We start from the raw sequence: 23,567 nt of genomic DNA, 5'->3' as shown, positions 1-23,567 counted from the left end.
CCCTGCCGGTGTTGGGGACCCTGGGGACAGTGCCAGGCAGGACAGCGTCCCCTCCCCTCCCGGTGTGGCCCTGCTCCCCCTCTCTCGTGGTCCCCCAGGGGTTAGTGCGTGAGCAATGCACCCGGGATCAGACTGTACCCGCTCTAGCTCTCGAGGAGATCCGCTGGAGGAGGAAGAGGAGGAGGAGGAGGAAGAGGACAGCACAGAGAAGTTCAAGGAAAGAAGGTAAGAAATCAGTCCAACGTCAGAGGCTCCCGGTCTGCAGGCGTGGCAGCGCGGGCAGGGGCGGGGGTCCCGCGGGGCGGGTGCTGCCCTGAGGGACAAGGAGCGGCCACCGGAGAGAAGGGGGACGGGACGGGGCGGGCAGGGGGCTCCTCGGGCATCCCCAGGGCTGCTCCCAGTTTTGGAGAGGAGGGCGCTGGGATGTCCCATCCAGCACACACAGGTTGGCCGTGGCCATGGCAAGCTGGGCTGGCTGCCCACGGATGTAGGGGGGGCACAGAGAGTCAGGAGGGGCACTCTGGGGTGCCAGGAGTGGAGGGGACGATGTCACAGGTGCCACCCCTCACCTGCGGCATCGCCGGGCGCCGCCGTCCTGCCGATGTTGGGCAGCAGGTACTCGATGTTGGGCACGGACTGAGCCTCCTTCTCATCCACGGGGGTCTGCGGGGGCACACAAGGGATCAGGGGGCTGCCAGGAGCCCCCCAGCTCCCAGATGGGGCCCTGCACCCCCCTGAGCCACAGCGAGACCCCCGAGCAGGGACAGGGCTCACCTTCTCACCCTTGTCCTCCTTGTCACTGAAGAACCAGTCTGACTGTGGGGGAGACAGCAGGGGGGTCAGGAGCTCCGTCCCCATTTCTGGGGTGCAGACCCCCCCCGCCCACCCAGGGGTGCCACTCACGTGCTGGATGAGGGTCTCCACGATCTTGTAGCGGTCGGGCATGTGCGTCACCATGTCGGTCATGTTGTCCTCGGACGTGCGCACCAGCGTGGGGCCGAACACCAGCGCCAGGTTCCGGGGCTCCATCTGCACCCAGAGCCGGCTCAGAGCTGAGCCCAGCCCGGCCCGGGGGGCTCAGGTGGGGCAGGACACTCGGGGGGGGGGGCTGTACCTTGTTCTTCTCCGAGTGGTCAGCGATGGTCTTCAGGTGACCCACCAGGAATTTGAGCGTCTCGTAGTAGTGGCCTGGCAGGTCCCGGATCTGTGGGGACACGTTGGGTCACCCCTCTGCTCACTGTCCCCACCCAAGGGGGGCTCCAGGGCGGTGTCCCCAGCCCCCGTCCCCCGTCCCTACCAGCTTCCGCAGAGTCCGCATCCTCTCGCTGGCATCTTCGATCCGGTTGGCTTCAATAAAGTCGTTGTATTTATCTGAAAGTGGCACATGAGGGTGTCACAGCAGGTGGAGGGGACAGGCCACCACCCCCCCAGAGTCAGGGACCCCCGGATGAACCTGCTGGAGATACTGGGGAAGGGTCTCAGTGCTGGACCCACTGCAGGGCAAGGAGGGACGAGGACAAGTGGCCTTGGTGACAGGGGGCCTGCATTGTCCCCCGCCGTGGGTGGTTGTGTCACTGGGCCTGGGGACCTGTCCCCAGCACAGGGGGATGGGGCTGGGGACTCTGGTGGCCCTGGGGGACAGGGACTCACCGTCGGTGAAGAGGGGCTCGGGCAGCTTTCGGAAGAAGGATTTCAGGAGGCTGCTGATGACGTTCAGGTCCTGCCACCGCTGCGGGGGACAGAAGAGGCTGCTCAGAGGGACAGCCAGGGACACCCGGGGGACAGCGGGATGAAGTCCCCAAACCAGGCACAGCCCTGGCGACAGAAGTGTCCCCAGGATGTCACCGACAGTGCTGGAAGCCACCGCTAGGCGGCGCCACCACTCCAGGGGATGGAAACGGGGCTGGAGGGGACAGGGACAACGGGGACAGGGACAACGGGGACAGGGACAACGGGGACGGGGGTGGTGGGACAGGGGTGGTGGGACGGGGATAACGGGGACAGGGATGGTGGGACGGGGATAACGGGGACAGGGATGGTGGGACAAGGACAACGGGGACAGGGACAACGGGGACAGGGACAATGGGGACAGGGATGGTGGGACGGGGATAACGGGGACAGGGATGGTGGGACAGGGACAACGGGGACAGGGATAACGGGGACAGGGGTGGTGGGACGGGGATAACGGGGACAGGGATGGTGGGACAGGGACAATGGGGACAGGGATGGTGGGGACAGGGATAACAGGGACAGGGACAACGGGGACAGGGATGGTGGGACAGGAACAACGGGGACAGGGACAACGGGGACAGGGGTGGTGGGACGGGGACAATGGGGACAGGGACAACGGGGACAGGGATGGTGGGACAAGGACAACGGGGACAGGGACAACAGGGACAGAGACAACGGGGACAGGAGTGGTGAGACAGGGATAACGGGGACAGGGATGGTGGGACAGGGACAACGGGGACAGGGATAACGGGGACAGGGATGGTGGGACAGGGACAACGGGGACAGGGATAACGGGGACAGGGATGGTGGGACAGGGATGGTGGGACAGGGACAACGGGGACAGGGATGGTGGGACAGAGACAACGGGGACAGGAGTGGTGAGACAGGGATAACGGGGACAGGGATGGTGGGACAGGGATAATAGGGACAGGGGTGATGATGGGGACAAGGATGATGATGGGGACAGGGATGATGACAGGAACATGGATGATAACAAGGACAGGGATGATGATGGGGACAGGGATGATGAGGACAAGGATGTTGATGGGGACAGGGATGATGACAGGAACGTGGATGATGACACAGACAGGAGAGCATTCCAGAGGCATGATAGGGATGGGAAACGGGATGGGGCCAGGCATGGGGACAGTCACCTGCCCTGCCTCACCTCGTCCTGCAGGTTGATCTCGGTGGCTCCCTTGTTGAGCTGCTCCTGCAGGCTGGACACCACCGCGTTGTTGCCGGGCACGCGGTAGATGCCCATGTACTCCAGCCCCCGGTCCTCCACCACCTTGCAGCACGCTTCCACAATCAGGGGCACGTTCTGCAGGGACAGGGACAGGCTCAGGGCGTGCCAGGCCTGGGCAGAGTCCCCAGGGGCTGGCGGTGGTGACACGGCCCTACCTTGTTGTCCGGGGCAGGCTGACAATCCTCCAGCCTCACGCCGAAGGCGCGCGGGGCAGATTTCTTGTTCTTCTTCATGATGTTGATGCCCCACGGGGCTTTCTGGGAGCTGCTTTCATCTGGGGTGGGGGGGAAAACCCACAGGATCACTCGGGGTAAATGGGAAGAGCAGCCCTGCGGGGATGAGCACCACAGCAGCCCTGGGGGACACAAAGCCCCCGGGTTTGTCGTTCCGGGGGTCCCACGCACCTTTCGTGGCAGCCGCGTCCTGCCGGGGGGACCGGGGCGTGCTGGTTCCCGCCTGCTTCAGGAACTCGGCCCGGATCCCCAGCCCACGAGGGCCCTTGGGCGACGAGTCGGGCTTGGTGCCCGCAGGGCTGCAGGGAGAGCGGGGAGGGCTCAGGTGGGGCACGGCCAGGGGCACCAGCCCGGCACAACACCTCCCAGAGAGCATTGCCAGCCTCACTCCCAGGCTTCCCGGCATCCTACAGAGAGCCCAGCGAGCACCGGGCTGCTCCAACCCGGTTACAAGAGCCAGGTGCCACTCTGGCTGACCCCAGGCCACGCCGGCTGCGGGCGGCTCTTCCATCACTGCCCCATCCAGGGAGCCGCCGGCTTTGCTCCGTCACCGTCACGCCAGGGTGACCAACGCCCCGGGGGTCTCGGTGCCCACCACCCCGGTCCGTACCTCACTTTCCGGTAGTCGTTTAACTTCTTGCTGATAAGGGCTTGGCTGGCAAAACCGGGGTCCTGGGGAGGCAGAGAGAAGAGGGGAAGGGAGAGCTTGAGCAGCGCGTCCACCAGACAGCCCCGGGCAAGTCCACGCTCTGCCGGGCGCCGGGCGGGGCCGGGCGGCACCAGGCAAGGGCAGCACCAGGTCCCCGCTGCCCCGGGACAGCCCCGCTGCTGTCCATCGCTCCAGGCCACGGAGCAGGGTCCGGGCCAGACACAGGTGTGTCCTTCCACGGCACGCACACCTCCGCTGGCCCACGCCGGCCGTGCACACCTCTGCCTGCACCGCGCAGCCGGCACGGGCACGGAGCCATCCCCGCAGGATGCTCCCCACAGCACCGCAGCACCGGCTCTGCCCAGGCAGCTCCAGGTGCTCCAGCCTTGGAGCACCGGTTCAGACCCGGCAGCACCATCGGTTCCGACCCAGCAGCACCATCCAGTTCCAAACCAGTCATGCCATCTGGTTCTAATCAACAGCACTGGCCATTTCCAACCCAGCAGCACTGTCTGGTTCTGACCCAGCAGCACCATCCAGGTCCAACCCTTGGAGCACCAGCTGGGTCCAACTCAGCAGCACCACCCAGTTCCAAACCAGCAGCACCGTCTGGTTCTAACCCAGCAGCACCGTCCGGTTCTGACCCAGCAGCACTGTCCGGTTCTAACCCAGCAGCACTGGCCACTTCCAACCCAGCAGCACTGTCCGTTTCTGACCCAGCAGCACCATCTGGTTCTGACCCAGCAGCACTGTCCCGTTCTGACCCAGCAGCACTGTCCGGTTCTGACCCAGCAGCACTGTCCCGTTCTGACCCAGCAGCACTGTCCCGTTCTGACCCAGCAGCACTGTCCCGTTCTGACCCAGCAGCACTGTCCGGTTCTGACCCAGCAGCACTGTCCCGTTCTGACCCAGCAGCACTGTCCCGTTCTGACCCAGCAGCACCGTCCGGTTCTGACCCAGCAGCCCCGACCCCGCCGAGCCCCCTGTGCCCTCCGGCGCGGGGCTGTGCCACAGACAGCCAGAGACTGCTCCGAGCTCAACGCGCCCTCCGGGGCCGGAGCCTGCCACAAGCCCAGCGTGACCACGGCCACCAAACTCAGTCACTGAGCCACCACGACACCGTGACACTGCAGCCGGCCCTGCGCCGGCACGGCCATCCCGCGGATCCACCGCTGGAGCCAGAGCAGCCCCGGGGCAGCTCTGCCCATCCCACACCCGAGCGACCTCGCACGGCCACGGCTGCCCGGGGAGGGCTCAGCCTCGGCAGCACCACACGGGCACCGTGACCCTCGGTCCATGGACAGAGCCACGGCAAACCAGGCAGAGCCACACCGCACCACGGCGGGGACAGGTCACACCACAGCAGGGACAGGCCACACCACGGCAGGGACAGGCCACACCATGGCAGGGACAGGCCACACCACGGCAGGGACAGGTCACACCACAGCAGGGACAGGCCACACCACGGCAGGGACAGGCCATACCACGGCAGGGACAGGCCACACCATGGCAGGGACAGGCCACACTACGGCAGGGACAGGCCACACCACGGCAGGGACAGGCCACACCACGGCAGGGACAGGCCACACCATGGCAGACCACGTCAAACCACAGCAGGGACATGTCAAACCATAGCACAGCCACATCACACTGTGGCGGGGACACATCACAGCCTGGCACAGCCAAGTCACACCCTGGCACAGCCAAGTCACACTGTGGCACAGCTATGTCACAGCCTGGCACAGCCATGTCACACACACTATGGCACAGCCAGGCTGCACCCTGGCACAGCCACGTCGCACCTCACCAAAGCCAGGACGCACCCTGGCAGAGCCACACCAGACCTCGGCAGAGCCACGCCGGCTCCTCTGCCACCACAAACCAAACACCAACACCGACCGGGCGGGTGCGGCGCCGGCCCCGCCTGCAGAGCCCCGGCCCCTCCGCCGCGCGTCCCGCGCACCCTGCCCTGCCCGAGGCCGCGGGGCCACGCTCTTCTTGGGAGCCACGAGCCCCCACGCACCCCTGGGAGCACGGCACGGGCCTGGCCGTGGCCTGGGGAAGCAACGCAAGGCAAAGAGCCGGAGAGAGCCGAGGCGGTTAGTGCCGGGAGAGCCAGAGGCAGCCGGGAGCCCCATGTGGCTCTCACCTCGCCCTCAGCCTTGCTGTTCTCCCTGATGACTTTGATCCAGGCCAGCATGTCTTCCCGATCCTCTGCCTGAAAGAGATATTCACAGAAGTCAGCGGTCGTCAGGCGGAAGACGTGCTTCCTCTTGGTCTCGCTGTAGGAGATGTCCACCAGGCACGCTTGGATGCTGATCGGCGGCTCCTCCTCACCTGGGGCCGGGGCGCAGGTCACCGCCTCCCGCCTGTCCTTGCACAGGTACAGCGAGTGGGTGCGCAGCACGGCGAAGACGCGCTTCCACTGCCGGATGCCTCCACCGACCTTCTGCGGGGAGAAGGGATGGAGCGCCGGCCTCAGGGAGCGGCCCCCGCGGGCGCGGGGCTCCGGGCTGGGGGCAGCCCCCGCCTACCTTCCCCTTTTTGGTGAGGATCTGCTTGCAGTGGAGCCAGCCCTCCTTCCTCACGGCGCTGAACGGCACGTCCGAGAGGTCGGAGGTCGAGTGTCTTTTGGAACGGGCGTCTTCCGACGTGCCCAGGCTGTCCAGAGACTGCGAGGGGCCGGAGGGAGGTGTCGGGGTGAGGCCATGGGCACCCCCTGCTCCACCAGGGAACCCCCCGGGCCTTTGGGGCAGCCCCAGCGCGGCACTCACCCCGTCGGTGAAGAAGCTCCTCAGCATGCGGAGGCTGGGGACCCGGCTGGGCATCCTCCTGGGGGGAGAGCAGCCCCCGTCAGCGGGAGGGGGTGGGAGCTGGGGGGCGCTGGGACCGGGAGGGGGCTCCAGCCCTACCTTAGGATCTTCCCCTCGTCCCGAAATGCGTTCAGACCGTCGTCGCAGGACTTGGAGCGCTCGGTGGTGATGGCCAGCAGGTAGGAGGAGCGGCGGCCGGCCTTGATGCTGCCTGCGGCGGGGAGGGGGCAAACCCGCCCTGCTCAGCCCGGGGGCACCGGGCAGGGCTCTGGGGCAGGGGCTGCTCCCCGCCGAGGCTCCCAGGGCGGCTCCCCCTCCCCAGCACTTACTGCAGTCCTGGGAGTAGTGCCGGGACAGGGCAAAGGCGAAGGTGGGCGAGGCGGGGCTGGTGGCCATGGCAGGGGCCGAGTTCATGGCGCTGGACACCACTGAGGAGGCCGGGACGTGCTTGGCCTTCAGGTCGATGCTGGGGCTGGTGGGTTCGTCTGTGAGGGGGGTGGGCAGTGTTGGAGGGGGGGTTTGGGGCAGGGGGAGGCCCTGCTGGGACCCCCCGGCACTTCTGAGGATGCTGGGCGTGGGGCACTGTGGGGCGTGGGGCACTGTGGGGTGTGGGGCACTGTGGGGTGGGGGACACTGTGGGGTGGGGGGCACTGTGGGGTGTGGGGCACTGTGGGGTGTGGGGCACTGTGGGGTGGGGGCACTGTGGGGTGGGGGCACTGTGGGGTGGGGGGCACTGTGGGGTGCCAGGCATTGAAGGCGTTGCTGGCCCTTCCCATCTCCACTGTGACCACAGACGGATGCTCTGGACTCCTGACCCCCGAACGTGCCCTCCCTGGCACGGGACCCCCTAAATCCCTTCCCGGAGGTGACCAGCGACCCCGCGCACTCACCGATGAAGGGGATGGACGCCAGCGAGTCCTCGGGGGCTGCCAGGGGAGCCACTCGCCGGCCCGGCCGCTCGTTGCCCGGCCTGTCCCCTCTGCCCGCGGCCCCGGCAGGGTCACAAATGTCCGTCTCCTTCACCCCCTCGGGGAACACAAAGTTCATCTGCCGCAGCGGCGCGGGCATCTTGCGGCCCGTGGGCGGCTTCTGCCGCAGCACCACCTCCTCCCGGCGCTCCTCGGGCGGCTCGGACACGCGGCCGCCCTCCTGCCGCGGCTCCCGGGGCGCGCCGGGCACCGCCGGGGCGGCCGCGGGGGGGCTGCCGGGGCTGACGGCGCTGTCCCTGAGCGGGGCCACCGCCCGCTGCGCGATGCTGAAGGTGGGCAGCCCCCCGAAGGCGGGGTCGCGGCAGGACAGGGCGTGCAGCAGCCCGGTGCGGCGCTGGAAGGACGGGCTGTAGCTGCGGTAGCCGATGTAGCCCGAGTCATCCGCGCTCTGCAGGTTGGGCTGCGACGGGTGCTTCTGCACCGGCTCCCGCGATGAGGAGGAGGAGGAGGAGGAAGCAGCGAAGGAGCCGGGCGGGATGGGCTGCCCGGCGGCGGCGGTGACAGCGACAGCGGCCCGGCAGAGCCTCTCGGGCCACGCGGAGCGGTCGAGGTGCGACGCGAGCAGCGCGCCGGGCTCCAGCGCCTCCATGGAGCGGCCGTACCTGCCCAGGTAGTGGTCGGAGCGGGCGCGGGGGGCCCAGCCCTCGCGGCTGGGCTGCAGCAGGGTGTCGTGCGAGGCGCTGTGGGGCCAGCCCCGCGGGGCCGCGGCCCCGGAGCCGCCCAGGCGGTCGTGGGACACGCTGCGGTAGCGGGGCATGGCGTGCCGCCGCTCCTCCGAGGCGCTGCGCCGCGGCTCCTGGCTGCAGAACCAGCGCGACAGCGCCTGCTGGCACTCCTGGCGACCGGGCACACGCGGGGCACCCGACACGTCCCGGGGCGGCCGCCCGGTGCCCTCCTTGAAGCCGCAGTGAGTCCGGTGCTCCGGGAGGTGCTTGGGGACGCCGCGGCAGGAGGCGGTGGCGGGGGACATCCCGTAGCGGTCGGGCACGGAGGATGCGGCGTTGGTGGGGCGGGAGAAGGAGCCGGGGTGCCCGTGGGGGGCGGCGGGGCGCGGGGGGGGACCCCCGGGCTGCGGCTCCTCGGGGCGGTGCGCGGGGCTGCCGCCGGTGTCGCTGCGGGCGCCCAGCGGGGACGAGGGACCGGTGGTGGCTGAGCGGGGGGCGCGGGGGTCTGGTGGCTGGCCCGGGGCGGGCTCGGCACCCCGGGCCTGGAAGGGGTACGTTTTCCGTGGGTAGCAGATGGGAGGGGGCTCGGGGATGCTCTGAGCCCCCCCGGAGTACGGCTCGTTGCCCTTCAGGTAGGCGTCCTGGGAATAGGCCTGGGGAGGGGGGGACAGCGGGTCAGGGATGGGGACAGGGTCACAATCCTCCATATGGCCACTGTAGGGGTGGTCTCTGCACCCCCTAACCCCTGAGCAAGCCTCCTGTGGGGTCGGCTGGGCTGGAAGCAGCCCCCCACAACCAGCCCGCTTTCCCACGGGGTCCCCTGGCTCCGAGCAGCGCTGGCAGCAGCCGCAGCCCTTCCGCTGTCCCCTCCCCTCCTTCCTAAAATACCCCGGCACGGCCATCCCGGCATCCCGGTTTTACAGGGACCCCCCGGTAACACCCCCCAGCCCCATGGGAAGGGGTCTCCCAGGCTAGGGACAAGCAGTGGAGGACCCCAAAAGCCACCAACTCACCAGCTGGAGGATGTCCTCGTCCTTGGGCATGATGGAGAGCTCCAGCACATCGTCACTGCGGGACAGGGGACAGAGGGGTCAGTCCCCACCTGTCCCCAAGCTCACACCTGGCCGGGTCCCCCACGAGATGAACATCCCTGTCCCCAGGCGATGGTGACAGCACCTTGCTGCCTGTCCCTGGTCACCCAAGCCCCTCAGGGCCCCGTCATCCCAGTGACACCCAGAGGGACAGAGCCTGCTGTGACGTGTCCCTGTGCTGTCACCTCCCCTCCCGGGAAGGGCGCTCACCTGTTCTGGATCAGGGCGATCACCTGGGAGTAGGTTTTCCCGATGATGCTCTCCCCGTTCACCTTGACCAGCCGGTCACCTGCAGAGCCCGGGAAGGGGACAGTGTCACCACGAGGGAGTGGTGGCACCTGGATGTCCCCACAGTCGCTCAGGGCAGGGTTTGAGCAGATCCCTGACAGACCCCGCGAGGCAAAGGGAGCAAAGGGGGACCCCAAACCCAGGAGAACCCCAAGGCTGCTCCGAGCACCCCAGCACCAGAGAGAGCAGAGAGCCCTCAGAACCAGAGAGAAGGGTCAGAAAAGGGCAGGAACGCCAGAAGAAGAGCAGAATAAGCAAGAAATTCCCCGGCAGAGGAGGCGGAGCATTCCCGGGATCCCGCGAGCAGCCGGGAGCCGCCCCCGGCTCCGCGTCCCCGCTCACCCGTGCGCAGCCCCGCCTGGTGCGCCGGCCCGTCCTCCCGCACGTTCTTCACGAAGATCGTGTCCATGGGCTCCAGGCGGCTCCGCGGGGGACCTGCGCCGTGGGGACAGCGTGTCAGGGAGCTGCCACCACTGTCAGGGAGCTCCCGTGGCGGGGGAGTCACCTCCTGTCCTCCCCCTGAGTCACCTCCTGTCCTCCCCCAGATCCCCGGCCCGCCGCCCCCGAGAGACAAAGCCACCGGGCGCTGCCAGGCGGGCACGGTGCCCACCGGGGATCCCAAATCCCACCCGGAGCGAGGTCGGGGCCCCCCAGCCCCGCCGGGTACCGGTGCCAGGTCTGGCACCGCCGCCCGCACCGGCTGCGCGGGGAGCGCGGCCCCGGCGCCGTGTCACCGCGCCAGCGCCGATCCGTTCTGACACCTTCACATTCGCTCACGTCACCCTGAGCCTCCGGGAGGGGACAACGGCGCCGCGTCCCTGTCCCCAAACACCCCGTGCTCGCCCGGGGCCGGTGCTGGCCACGCCGCAGCCCCTCGGGGTGTGACATCCCGCAAAGCTCCCGGGGGGCTGGGGACACCGAGCCCATGGCCGGGGCCAAGGGCCACCAAGCTGCCACCAAAGCACCACCTGGCTTCACCACCAGCTGATATTTAGGGCTGCGGTGCCAACAGCAGCACCCAGTGCGACCTGTGACAGCCGCGTCACCCCCCGTCCCCTGTGCCACCCTGTGCCACCCTGTGCCACCCTGTGCCACCCTGTGCCGCTGCCCCCAGGGTCCCCATGCTGGTGCTCACCTGCTCGGTTCCCATTCTCCTCCTCCTGCCAAACACAAAAAGAGAAAAGCATTGATTAGGTGGCGGGGCCGTGACGAGGGGACCAGGAGGGGACAGGGGGTGCCAGCCCCGCAAAGCCCCCGCGGGACCAGCGCGTCCCTCTGCCCTCCGCCGCCCCCGGCTAAAGTTACTGACACCGGATCCGCCGGCCCGCGGGACCCGCGCAGCCCCCCGCGCCCAGCTGCCGGTTTGGGGCCGGGTTTGGGGCAGGGGAGCGGGAAGGGGCCCTGCCAGCCCCGGGGTGGCATCTCACCCTCACCCCGGGGCACCGAGCCCGGCCGGGAGAGCCCAGCCCCTGCCGGGGGGTTCCAGGGGAGGGATCGGTCCCATCCTGGATGAATCCGCATCCCTGCCCATCCCTGCAGCCTCCCGGTGCACGGCGGGGGCTGCCAGGGCTGCGGTGGGCACTGATCTGTGCCAAATCTCTGCCCTTTTAACCCAAACCCCCTGTGGGGAGCCTCAGCAGAGCCGCGCTGCCCCGGCGGGGGGTGCCAGGTTGGGGTGGGGCACAGGGCGGGTCTCGGGTCCCCCCAGGGAGGGAGCTGGGCACCTGGAAGGGGAATTCTCATTTTCCAGGCCCGGCTGGGAGCACAGGCCTGGCTACAGCCCCCAGTGGTGGGGACACAGCCCTGGTGTCCCCAGGGTGCTGGGGGGACACCAGTGCGGGACACTGCCAGCGACAAGGAGCAGCGGGCGGCCCCAGTGCAGGTGCCCAAGGAACAGCCACATTCCAAGGGCCACAGCGAGACCGTGGGGCCACCGAGAGCCCCTGCGGGCACGGACTCAGCCCCTCCCTGCCCGCCCTCGCCCTGCGGCACCCCGGAGCCCTTCCCGGCCCCGGGGGCATCCCGGCGGCCGCGCTGCCAGGGCGATGAGCGCGGCCAGCGTGGCGAGCGCGGCTCCCGGTCCCCTCCCTGCTGAGTCAAGCCACCGAAACTCAGCCCCCGGAGATGGCGGGGTGCCGGCCCCCGCGGCTGCTGAGCCAGCCCCACCGCGCCCTGCCCCGCCGGCTCCGGCTGGCACGGCGGCCGGGAGCTATTCCCAGCCTCCTTCCAAGAGCATCTCCAGCTCCCGGCGCTGATCCGGCTCCACCCCACGCGGCCCCGGGCGCTGCCGCCCGGGCAGGGCCCAGCCCGGTGCCCAGCGGGGCAGGAGCAATCTTTCCGAAGGCAGAGGAGAGGTGGGAGCGGGCTTGGAGCAGCTTCAGGCCGTTCCCATGACAAATCTCTCCGGCAGAGTCACGCTGCTGAAAACGGGGGCCGTGTTCCCGGCACAGGAAGGCAGGAAGGGGTTGGAGAGGCAGAGTGAGGAGCCTGGGAAAAGCCGGAGGTGCCGGAGGATGGCGAGCGGGGATTCCGGCGAGTCGGTTCTCCCCACCCTGTGACTCACTTCCCACGGCACTTCCCTGTCTGCCAGCGCCCGGGCCGTGGGGCAGCCGGAGCCGTGGGGCAGCTGTGGAGCTCCAGGGGTGATGGGATGGTCCAGGGATCTGCCCGGCCTGGAGCAGGGAAAGGGATGTGTGGGATCACCCAGATCCCAGACCCTCCTCCTGTCATCCACAGGAAATGGGGAGAAGGGGGCTCTGAATTCCGGAATTCCAGGAGTTTGGAGCTGGTTCATGCCTCGGGGTGTGGAGGGCTCTTCATCCACGCCGGAAGCTGCTGCTGCGAGGCTCCGTGGGATCTCTCCATCCTCGAGGGGAGAGGCACTGCCTGGATCGGGGCTCAGAGGTGCCAAGCCAGGGCCATGTCCCCCAAAAGATGTCACCCGGAGGAGTGACCAAAACACAGATCCCAGGGAAGCTCCAGTTGGAAAATCCCCACCAACAGTCAGGAAAGTGGGAGCCAAAAATCCGCCAGCCCTGGTTGGCCCCGGGAGCTCCGAGGAGCCTCGTCCTGCCGTTCCCAGCGGCGCCGCAGCCGTTGTGGGGAGCTGAGGGATCCTCTCCGTCCCCACAAACAATCCCACATCCCAAAAGGCTCTGGGATGTCTCCAGAGGTGCTGCTTGCCCAGAGCTCATCTTCCAGCAGCTCCAGCAGCCCCACGGGCTCCTCCATCCCAGGGTGGGACCGCCACGGGGGGATGATCTCCACGGCAGGCAGGGGCAGCTCCAGGAATGCCAGCAGAGCAGGAGATGGACGCTGCCCTCCTCAGCCCTGCCCACCCCCAGCGCTGCCCTCCTCACCCCCTGCCCACCCCCAGCGCTGCCCTCCTCACCCCTGCCCACCCCCAGCCCAACAGGAGCATCCTGCACCCACGCTTCCCACGGCAGCATTCCCGAGGGATCCCAGCCCTACCTTGGCCGAGTGCACGGCCGACTCCGGGGGGTACACGATGAAGTGGCGCAGGGTGAAGCCGAAGCCGCCCTGGGGGCTCTTGCGCAGCGCCACCGTCCTGGGCCCCACCCAGGGGAAGGACCCCCCCTCCGGGGGCGCGTTGGAGTTCGGGGACGCCCCATCTCTCCGGCCGGGCGTTGGCTGCAGGGACAAGGACAAGGTGTCACCCCCAGGTGCTCCTGCTGAGCCCCGTGGTGGGGGCTGAGCTCTGCCCAAAAAGCTGCCCCCGTTCCTAACCCCCCCCAACCCTAATCCCAGCCCCCCACCACCGAATTCCAGCCGCCCCCACCCCATCCCAGCTCCTCCTGTGGGGCCTTTGGGAAGGAGATGAATGGAAAGGAAATCAAAATAAATGAGCTGTGCCTGGGGGTCTGGATGGGACCCAGGAGGGGAGATGAGGGGACGGGATGTGGCACTTGGGGACAAAAGGCCCCAGTGCCACCGCAATAACCTCGGGCAAAGGAGGAAAGAACCTCCTGGGAGATGGTGGGATGAGTGAGGCTTCCCCAGACGGGGCAGGACCTGGCAGGGGACACTGCCCAGAGCAGCAGTCAGGGGAGGTGGCTCCATCCCACAGCTCCCAGTGCCGGTGCCAGGAGAGGGATTGGGCTGCGGCACAGCCGGAGCAGCCACGGGCACCTCTCCTGGCACCGAGGAGCTTGGGGTGCCAACACCTGGGGTGAGCTCCTGGGTTCCCAATTCCAGGAGCTCGGAGTTGGGTTTGGGAGGGCTCAGCACAGCCCCAGTGAGCGCCGGCGCTGCTCCCCGTGGCTGCACATCTGGCAGCACATCTGGCTGGGGCGGGAGCAGCTCCAGGGCCGAGGGGAGCAGAGGGCACTGCCTGATGTCCTGGCACCGCCCAGCTCCGCCACATCCAGGGGAATCGGGAATGTGGGAGCAGGGGGACAGGCAGGGATCCAGGGGGGATCCACAGGGATCCAGGCAGGGATCCAGGCAGGGATCCAGGGGGGATCCAGGCAGGGATCCAGGCAGGGATCCAGGGGGGATCCAGGGGGGATCCAGGGGGGATCCAGGCAGGGATCCAGGCAGGGATCCAGGGGGGATCCACAGGGATCCAGGCAGGGATCCAGGCAGGGATCCAGGCAGGGATCCACAGGGACCCACAGGGACCCACAGGGACCCACAGGGACCCACAGGGACCCACAGGGACCCTGGCTCCCTCCCCGCTGCAGCAGCCGGAGTCAGCCCGCGCTGGGATGAGGGTGTTCAAATCCAGGGTCTGTCTGGGTGGATGGGAGGGGACGGGGACAAGGGACACAAAGGGACAAGGCACAAAAAGCCTTTGTGTGTGCCTGTGCTGAGTGGGCCTTTTCGCTGCCGGTGGGGAGATCAGACAGCAGGGCCGGGCTGTGCCCCCGGTCCCGCACGTCCCGCACGGAGCCCGGGGTGGCCATGGGGGTCCTGCCCCCCTGAGGACGGGGTCCCTATGCTGACCACACACCTCTGCCACCGCCCTGACCCCCTCCAAAAATCGGCTGCCCCCAAAACCACACAGACCCAGCAGGGGAGAGCCTCAAACCCCACTGCCCACACCCAACCCTCCCCAACCCGCCGAGTCCCAGGGGATGATGACCCCAGCCCAGATGGCAGCAGGCGCCCCCCACTCCCGGGGGACCCCGTCCCGCGGCCCCGGGGCCCGGAGCATCCCGGCGGCGCCCGGCCCCATCTGCGCCCTCCATTGTGCCGGCCCCGGCTCGCCGGATTATTTTTAAGCTGACAGCTGAATGTGCCCCGCTGATTTTAACCGGCACGGACAGGCCCGGCAGCGAGGGCTGCACGGCTGCCGACACCACCGTGTCCCCGCGTCACGGCCGTGCGGGCGGCTCCAGCTCAGCCACGCGTCCCCAGGTGTGAGGTGACCGTCCTGCCTGGCTGCTGTGCCTCAGTTTCCCTCTCCACCACCCGGATTTGGAGGTTTTTGGGTCTTGAAGCCTGCAGCTGTGGCCTTGGGCAGCCACACAGTGCTGGCTGAGATGCTCCAGCTCCTCCAGACACCCAGTTTGTCACCTCAGCCGCTTGTCCTCAGAGTCCTGTCCCTCCTCCCAGATTTCTGGCTCGATTTTAGCCTGGCCCTGGTGGGTCCTGCCGCCCTCCCCCAGCTGCATCCTCATCCCAGCATTCCCAAATCCCCATCCCGCGAGCGCTGCAGGGGTGGGGGCACCCCCTTGATCATCCTGTGACACCCAGACCCCCCAGCTGGGTCACCCCAAGCCCTGTGAGCTCCTCCACCCCCAGCACAGGTGTCACCACGCCCCTGTCCCCCACGTAGCTGAGCCACCCCCGCGGGGACACAGTGGGGACAGGTCCCTGCTGCCGGTGTCCCCTCCTGCCGAACAAAGGAGCGCTGTCCCCGCACCCTGGGGCTCAGGATTTGTCCCCACCCCGGACACGGCAGCGGGAGCAGGACCCTGACCCCAGCCCTGATGGGGCACAGGAGGCGGCCGAGGGGACGCGCGGCCACCGGGGCGCTGTGACAGAGCCCACCCCCTCCTGAGCCGCCCCCCACCCTCCCCACCCTCCCCACCCTCCGGGCGCGCCCGCGGCTCTCACCCGGCGGCACCGCTCGGTTCCGGGCCCGCGGCCGGGCCGGGGCCCGGGGGCCGCCCGGGGCTCGGCGGCGGCGGCGTGGCGGCGCAGGCTGCTCAGCCAGATGCAGCGGGGCTCGGGGGAGCTGCAATCCACCCCGACCGGCCGCTCCAGGCGCCAGCCCCTCCCGCAGCGCTCCACGCTCCACAGCCTCTTGGGGCTGGGGGCCGGGGGGGGCCGGCAGCGACCCCGCCGCGACCCCCGCGCCGGCCCGGCCGCGCTCTCCTCCACCATCCCGCCGGCGGTCGGGGGCTCTCAGCCCGGGGTCGGGACCCCCATGGGGGTCGCAGCCCCCCTCCAGGAGCTGGCAGGCCGGAGGAGCTGCCTCCCGCTCGCACCGGCGCTCGGTGGCTGGCTCAGCCCCCCCAGCGACACAGCCCCCACCCAGGCACGGCCACCCCCGGCCCCGGATGGAGGGAGGGAGGGAAAGAGGGAGGGAGGGATGGATGGAAGGATGGACGCAGGGAGGGCGGGCTGCCACAGTCCCGGCTGCGGCTCCAGCTGCTGGCAGGGATCAGTGCCCAGCCCACCGCCCCCGGCCAGACCCCCGCCCCCAGCCCCTGCACCCCCCGGTGCCACTTTGCCAGGACTTTCCCTTTTTGCTTATTTTTTCTTTTTTTTTTTTTTTTCCCTTCTTTTTTTCCCCTTTCATTTTTTTCCCTTCATTTTTTTCCCCTTCCTTTATATTTATTTTTTTCAATCCGCCCCCTTCTTCCTCCATCACCCCGGGCAGCATCCCACCCTCCCCGCTTCCTCCTCTCCCTCCTCCCGGCCCCTTCCTTCCTTCCTTTCCGCAGGGCACCGGGCGATGCCGGGGACACGGAGCGAGTTGTCACCCTCTGTCGCCACCGGGGAGAGCCGGGGGGGCTGCGGGACACCCCTGTCCCCTCTCTGTCCCCAGCTCTGTCCCCCCCCGGCAGTGGGGGGTGGGGGGGACACGTGTCCTGCACCCCGAGGACCAAAACCCCCCCGAGGGTTCAAAACAGCCCCGTGGAGGCCAAAAACGGAAATATTGCCCCAGAGACACACACAGCCCCTCTCGGCCCTCTCAGTGCCTGTGGCAAAAAGGAGACCAAAAAAATTTAGAAATATATTAAAAAAATTTTAAAATTTAAAAAGAATTTTAAATTTAAAAAATAAAAAAATAAGAACATTTTTTTAAAAATTAAAATAAAAAAAATTCTCCAATTCCCAGCTGGAATTAAACCAAGAGCCCCCCAGCCCCACCTCTCATTCTGGGGGATGCCCTGGCGCGGCGGGTCCCCTGCTGTCCCCCAGGCACAGCGACACCACCACCCCCCGCGGGTCCCTCCGGGCCCCCCGGCAGCGCTGGGGACACCCGGGACAAGAAGCCACCCTTGTCGCAGCTGCCGGCAGGGGACAAATCCCCCTCCCCTGCCCGCCCCCCTCCGTGCGCCCCCAACGCACGGCAGCCAAATTTGGGGAGGAATCAGGAAAAGAGCGGAGCGGCACAGCTCGGCTTGGGGCTGGGGGGTGGCAGCGCCCCCCTGGGCTGTCCCCTCCCACCCTGCCTGTCCCTGTCCCCGCTCGAGGGGGTCCCGGCCGCATTCCTGCCGCGCTGAGGCCGCCGCGCCGGGGAAATGCCGGGCATTGCTGGCATTGCAGCCCCGGGGCCCGGCACCGGCACCCCGGCCGGCCGGGTCACCCCCGCTGTGCCCGCCCCGCCAGGGACATGCCACACACCCCCAGGTGGGCACCGGCGAGGGGACACGGAGTGCGGGGACATGGGGACACGGAGTGCGGGACACGGGGACACGGAGTGCGGGACACGGGGCCACGCTGCGGTGGCCGGAATGCCCCCAGTGTCCCCCCACAGGTGACACGGATCTGTCCCAAAACAGCCCCAGCACCCGCCCCGCGGCCGGCTGGGTGGCGTGGCCTGGTGGCAGCCCTGTCCCCAAGGACCCAAATTGTCCCCAGGGACCCAAAGTGTCCCCGGGGACCCCTCTGCACACCCGGGGCACCACTCCGGGGCCTCCACAGGGACACAGCCGCGACAAACCGGGATGGAGACACGAGGGAGCCACACCCCGCCAGCAGCACCCCCGCGGCCACCGCGGTGTCACCGGGGCCTGTCACCGAGCCAGCCCGGGGCCACCGCAGTGTCACCTGGGGTCTGTCACCGAGCCAGCCCGCGGCCACCACAGAGTCACTCGGGCCTGTGCCCGGGGTCTGTCACCGAGCCAGCCCAGGGCCACCGCGGTGTCACCGGGGTCTGTCACCGAGCCAGCCCGCGGCCACCGCGGTGGCCTCGCCCCAGCCCGGGGACAGGCACCGGCGTGTCCCGGCTGGCAGCGCTGCCCGGCTGGAGCAGCCGGACCCGGCTGAGGGTGGGAGCAGCCCCGGGGGGCTTCGCTTCCCGGCTCGGGGGGAAATCCAGCCGGGAACGGGGGCTGGACCCACCGGGGCTCCCGGGACAGCTGGGGACAACAACGGGTGCCACCCTGTCACCGCCCTCAGCCCTGGTGGCGGCGCTGAGCTGTCCCAGCAGCCCGGAGGGGGCTGGGGAGGGGTCCCCGGGCCCTGGCGGGGGGCACAGCGAGGGGCCGCGGCCCTGGGATTGCTCCCGCAGCCCAAAGCGGGAAAGGTCAGGCGGCGCTGGCGGGGGCAGATTCCACCCCGAGGAATGCGAGCGGCCTGGACGCCTTCCAGAACGTTCCGCTTGCACAGGAGTGTCCTAAATACGCTCCAAAGGGAGCTCCCGGCATGCACAGGGACACGGCCAGGGGACACGGCCAGGGACAGGGGGACACACGGCCAGGGGGACACACGGCCAGGGGGACACACAGACAGGAGGACACACGGCCAGGGGGACACACAGGGGGATACACGGCCAGGGGGACACGGCCAGGGACGGGGGGACACACGGCCAGGGGGACACACGGCCAGGGGGACACACAGACAGGGGGGACACACAGACAGGAGGACACGGCCAGGGACGGGGGACACACAGCCAGGGGGACACACAGCCAGGGGGACACACGGCCAGGGGGACACACAGACAGGGGGACACACGGCCAGGGGGGACACACAGACAGGAGGACACAGCCAGGGGGACACACAGACAGGGGGACACACGGCCAGGGGGACACACGGCCAGGGGGACACACAGACAGGGGGGACACACGGCCAGGGGGACACACGGCCCTGCTCCCTGTATTGAGGGATGCCCACATCTGTCCCCCATGCCACCCCCCTGTCCCACCCCTGCTGGTCCCGGACCGCCCCCCACCCCGCCCTGAGCGCGGTGACATCGCCGGGCTGCAGCCGCTGGGCCCAGCTGGGGACATGTCACCCGCTGTCCCTGCCAGCGGCGCCATCGCCCTGGCACGCGGCGGGGATAACGTCACCCTTTGGGCAGGGACAGCGACAGCGACAGGGACAGGGACAGGCAGCGCTGCCACCACCGCGGCGACACAGCCGCCCCCCCTCCGGCCGCGCTTCTGCCGCACGTCCCCGCGGGCCCAGAGGGGGGGGACACAGCCGCTAATCCCCCCCCAGAAGGGCCAGCTGAGATTAGGGTCAGAAAAATGAGGTTTTAATAGGATTTGGGAGGAGGAGAAAGCCCTGCTGAGACAATAACCCATTTCCAGCCCTTTTTATGGCAAAGCTGCCATGGGAAGGGGGTCGGGGGTCTCACACGCCCTCCCCGGGCTCCAGGCCGCGTCTGGGGGGGGCTGCACCCCCCAAAAAGAGCCGAGATCGACGCTCCCCTGCGGGCTGGAGCTGCCCCGCACCCCCCAGAGCCCCGGGCAGGGCGGGGATGCTCCGGCAGCGGGACCTGGGACCGGGCAGGGCGGGTGAAGTGACAGCGGAACGGGGTGGGGACAGGTGACCACGGCGGGAGCATCCGGACATCCCTGGCGGCTCTGCTGCAGCCGTCGGGAGGAGAAAGCATTTTAATTCTCTTTAACTCGAACCCGGGCTGAGGAGCTTTGCAGCTCAGCGGGGATTTCAGGGGGTGCTGGCACGCTGCGGCGCCCCCCGGGATGCTCCAGGCGCCTGGAATGCCCCCTCCCCAATCCGCCATCCCTGAGACATTCCTGGGTGTTAACACAGGGATGGAAATCCATTCCTTCCTTCCTTCCTTCCCTCCCTCCTTCCTTCCTTCCTTCCTTCCTTCCTTCCTTCCTTCCTTCCTTCCTTCCTTCCTTCCTTCCTTCCTTCCTTCCTTCCTTCCTTCCTTCCTTCCTTCCTTCCTTCCTTCCTTCCTTCCTTCCTTCCTTCCTTCCCTCCCTCCCTCCTTCCTTCCTTCCTTCCTTCCTTCCTTCCTTCCTTCCTTCCTTCCTTCCTTCCTTCCTTCCTTCCTTCCTTCCTTCCTTCCTTCCTTCCTTCCTTCCTTCCTTCCTTCCTTCCTTCCTTCCTTCCTTTCCTTCCTTCCTTCCTTCCTTCCTTCCTTCCTTCCTTCCTTCCTTCCTTCCTTCCTTCCTTCCTTCCTTCCTTCCTTCCTTCCTTCCTTCCTTCCTTCCTTCCTTCCTTCCTTCCTTCCTTCCCTCCCTCCCTCCTTCCTTCCTTCCTTCCTTCCTTCCTTCCTTCCTTCCTTCCTTCCTTCCTTCCTTCCTTCCTTCCTTCCTTCCTTCCTTCCTTCCTTCCTTCCTTCCTCCTTCCTTCCTTCCTTCCTTCCTTCTTTCCTTCCTTCCTTCCTTCCTTCCTTCCCTCCTTCCCTCCTTCCCTCCTTCCTTCCTTCCTTCCTTCCTTCCTTCCTTCCTTCCTTCCTTCCTTCCTTCCTTCCTTCCTTCCTTCCTTTCTTCCTTCCCTCCTTCCTTCCCAGCCCGGGTGGCTCTGTCCTGTCACCAAACCCAGCTCCCTCCCGGCACTGTCACCCCAGGGTGCCACCCCTGGGCCCGCAGGGACACCCGCAGGGCACGTGCCAGGACAGCCAGGGCCAGTTTTGGGGACACTTGAGGCAGCGAGCCGCTCTCCCCGGCGCCGTGCTCTGTCCAGCCCTCCCAGCCCCTCACCCCTCCCGGGCCGTCCCCAGCACCCAGTGCCAGGGCCCCGAGGCAGGGACAAGGCTGGGGACACTCCAGGGGCAGCACCAAGACGGGAACCACGGAGCCAAGGAGGAGTTTTCATCCCCCAGCCCAGGAGGAAGCGGGACCACGAGGGCCGTGCCGGGGCTGCCTTCATCGCCAGCTCCTCCTCCTCCTCCTCCTCTGCCCCATCCTAAACACGGCGTTATCGGCGGCGGGCCCTAGAAAAGTAACAGGATTCCGTTTCCTGTTTTTCCATGGAACTCAAATAGAAGCTGGCCTCGTTAGGGCCGTTTTTCGGGTCTCGGTTTTTTTCAGCCCGGCTAACAATGAGCCATTTCCTCCGGCGGCTCCAGAGGCACCTTGCGCTCCCCTCCGCGGAAAATCCAACCCGGGGGGTCAGGGGGAGGCTGCAGCTCCTTCTAGCCCCTGCCCCCTTCAAGGATGGGGGGCCTGGAGTGGGGAGCCCCCCATGAGCCCCCCACAGATGTGAGAGACACCCTTGAGGTGACGCCCGAGGGTTTGGGAGGGAGCACAAACCCCACAGCCCTCGCAGGCTGGTGGAAAGCAGGAGCCAAAAGGGGCCCTGAGCTCCCCCCAGACGCAGCGTGGACAGGAGGTGGCTTTGGGGACACGGCTGGGGGACACAGCTCCAGCAGCAGCCCAGCAGCGTTTTCCTGGCATTAGGAGCAGCCCAACATTTCTCCCCATCCCACACGCGTCCATCGGCCGAACGTCCAGCCCGCGTCCCCTCCCCGGCTGGGGACATCGATGTCCCGCCCCTGCTGCCACACCAGTCACCGCCAGCCCCGCTGGGGACCACGCTTGGCCCCGAAAGCGCTGGCAGCGCAGCCCGGCCCCCGCCCCGCGCGCAGAGAAAGAGCCACTATGTGCCACAATGGCCCGATTGTCCCCCGGAGCCACCGGGTCCGTCCCGCCGCCCCGGGGCTGCCCCACGCGCTCGGCCCATCAAGGGACCCTCTGTGGCCCTCGGGGGGGCCGGGGGGGGACGGTCACCGCGGGCACCCCGGGGGGTGCGGTGACAGGTCGGGGGGTGCCACCGGTGGTGGGTGACCGGAGGGGTGACAGGGACCTGGCTGGGCACTGAAGGGGACACGAGCCTGGGGCTCGGGGCTATGGCAGGAGCCCGTTCCCTGGCCTGGGACAGCTCCTGGAATCCCAAATCCTTCCTGCTGCGACTGGAAAAGGGATTCCAGTGGGCAAGAGCAGGGTCTGCCCCCACTGTCACCAGGGCTGTCCCCATGGCCACCAGATCCCATCCCCACGGTCACCAGGGCCATCCCCATGGCCACCACGGCCATCTCCACGGTCACCAGGGCCATCCCCACGGTCACCAGGGCCATCCCCATGGCCACCAGGGCCATCCCCACGGTCACCAGGGCCATCCCCACGGTCACCAGGGCCATCCCCATGGCCACCAGGGCCATCTCCACGGTCACCAGGACCATCCCCATGGCCACCACGGCCATCCCCACGGTCACCAGGGCCATCCCCATGGCCACCACGGCCATCTCCACGGTCACCAGGTCCCATCCCCACGGTCACCAGGTCCCATCCCCACGGTCACCAGGGCCATCCCCATGGCCACCACGGCCATCTCCACGGTCACCAGGGCCATCCCCATGGCCACCACGGCCATCCCCACGGTCACCAGGGCCATCCCCACGGTCACCAGGGCCATCCCCACGGTCACCAGGGCCACCCCCATGGCCACCACGGCCATCTCCACGGTCACCAGGTCCCATCCCCACGGTCACCAGGGCCATCCCCACGGTCACCAGGGCCACCCCCATGGCCACCACGGCCATCTCCACGGTCACCAGGTCCCATCCCCACGGTCACCAGGGCCATCCCCATGGCCACCACGGCCATCCCCACGGTCACCAGGGCCATTCCCACGGTCACCAGGGCCATCCCCACGGTCACCGCTGCCTCATTTTGGTCACTTTGGGACAAGCCACCCCGTTTTCCCAAGACCAGCCCAGCTCCACTTCACCCCCCAAGGACTGGGGCCGACCCCTCACCCCAACACCCCCCACCCCCAAAACCACCCCTAAACCCCTCCCCAGACCCTGGTGACACCGAAGCCATCGGGAATGTGACCGATCCCGGCGAGGCCGCGGTGGCACCGAGCTGCCCGACCGCGCCACCGCGGCTCTTGCGCCACGCCGAGGTGCGCCGGGCTGGCAATTAGCGAGGCCTTAATGAACTCCTGGGGAGAAGCTGCCGCAGAGAAAGGAGGCGACCGCTCCAGGAGCTCCGGGCAGGAGGTCGGCGGCGCCTTTGAAGGAGCCACCTGGGGCATCCCGAGCTGGGCGGGTTTTGGGAGACCTGGGCGGGTTTTGGGAGAGCCAGGGGGGTTTGGGGAGAGCCAGGGGGGTTTTGGGATAGCCAGGCAGGTTTTGGGATATCCAGGAGGGTTTTGGGATATCCAGGCAGGTTTTGGGATATCCAGGAGTGTTTTGGGAGGACCAGGCAGGTTTTGGGAGAACCAGGGGGGGTTTGGGGTGTCCAGGAGGGTTTTGGGATATCCAGGCAGGTTTTGGGATATCCAAGCGGGTTTTGGGATATCCAGGAGGGTTTTGGGATGTCCAGGAGGGTTTTGGGATATCCGGGAGGGTTTTGGGAGGACCAGGCAGGTTTTGGGATGTCCAGGAGGGTTTTGGGATATCCAGGCGGGTTTTGGGATATCCAGGCAGGTTTTGGGATATCCAGGCAGGTTTTGGG

The 23,567-nt window shown here is 67.9% G+C and overlaps 1 protein-coding gene across 2 annotated transcripts in view; it reads right to left on the bottom strand.

Moving 5' to 3' along the window:
* ARHGAP23 (Rho GTPase activating protein 23) overlaps positions 1 to 23,567 on the bottom strand; it is a 29,563-nt gene that overhangs the window by 3,210 nt on the left and 2,786 nt on the right. Inside the window, exons 2-22 of one of the 2 annotated variants that reach the window (XM_059869263.1) lie at positions 13,180 to 13,359; positions 10,844 to 10,868; positions 10,051 to 10,143; positions 9,631 to 9,709; positions 9,343 to 9,397; positions 7,566 to 8,982; positions 7,005 to 7,160; positions 6,775 to 6,886; positions 6,637 to 6,694; positions 6,397 to 6,534; positions 6,012 to 6,311; positions 3,824 to 3,885; positions 3,385 to 3,512; positions 3,136 to 3,254; positions 2,900 to 3,055; positions 1,651 to 1,729; positions 1,298 to 1,371; positions 1,115 to 1,204; positions 904 to 1,029; positions 775 to 816; positions 570 to 663 (exon numbers count right to left, since the gene is read on the bottom strand). In XM_059869263.1, the coding sequence (XP_059725246.1) occupies positions 570 to 663; positions 775 to 816; positions 904 to 1,029; positions 1,115 to 1,204; positions 1,298 to 1,371; positions 1,651 to 1,729; positions 2,900 to 3,055; positions 3,136 to 3,254; positions 3,385 to 3,512; positions 3,824 to 3,885; positions 6,012 to 6,311; positions 6,397 to 6,534; positions 6,637 to 6,694; positions 6,775 to 6,886; positions 7,005 to 7,160; positions 7,566 to 8,982; positions 9,343 to 9,397; positions 9,631 to 9,709; positions 10,051 to 10,143; positions 10,844 to 10,868; positions 13,180 to 13,359 (3,583 nt within the window). The remainder of the gene's footprint in view (positions 1 to 569; positions 664 to 774; positions 817 to 903; positions 1,030 to 1,114; positions 1,205 to 1,297; positions 1,372 to 1,650; positions 1,730 to 2,899; positions 3,056 to 3,135; positions 3,255 to 3,384; positions 3,513 to 3,823; positions 3,886 to 6,011; positions 6,312 to 6,396; positions 6,535 to 6,636; positions 6,695 to 6,774; positions 6,887 to 7,004; positions 7,161 to 7,565; positions 8,983 to 9,342; positions 9,398 to 9,630; positions 9,710 to 10,050; positions 10,144 to 10,843; positions 10,869 to 13,179; positions 13,360 to 23,567) is intronic. The other variant, XM_059869265.1, reaches the window with a different exon arrangement.

This window comes from Haemorhous mexicanus, chromosome 28 (genome assembly GCF_027477595.1).
Source record: "Haemorhous mexicanus isolate bHaeMex1 chromosome 28, bHaeMex1.pri, whole genome shotgun sequence".
Classification (NCBI taxonomy): domain Eukaryota; kingdom Metazoa; phylum Chordata; class Aves; order Passeriformes; family Fringillidae; genus Haemorhous; species Haemorhous mexicanus.
The sequence above is the reverse complement of the archived record's forward strand: the minus strand, read 5'-3'. Positions and strand labels throughout refer to the sequence as shown.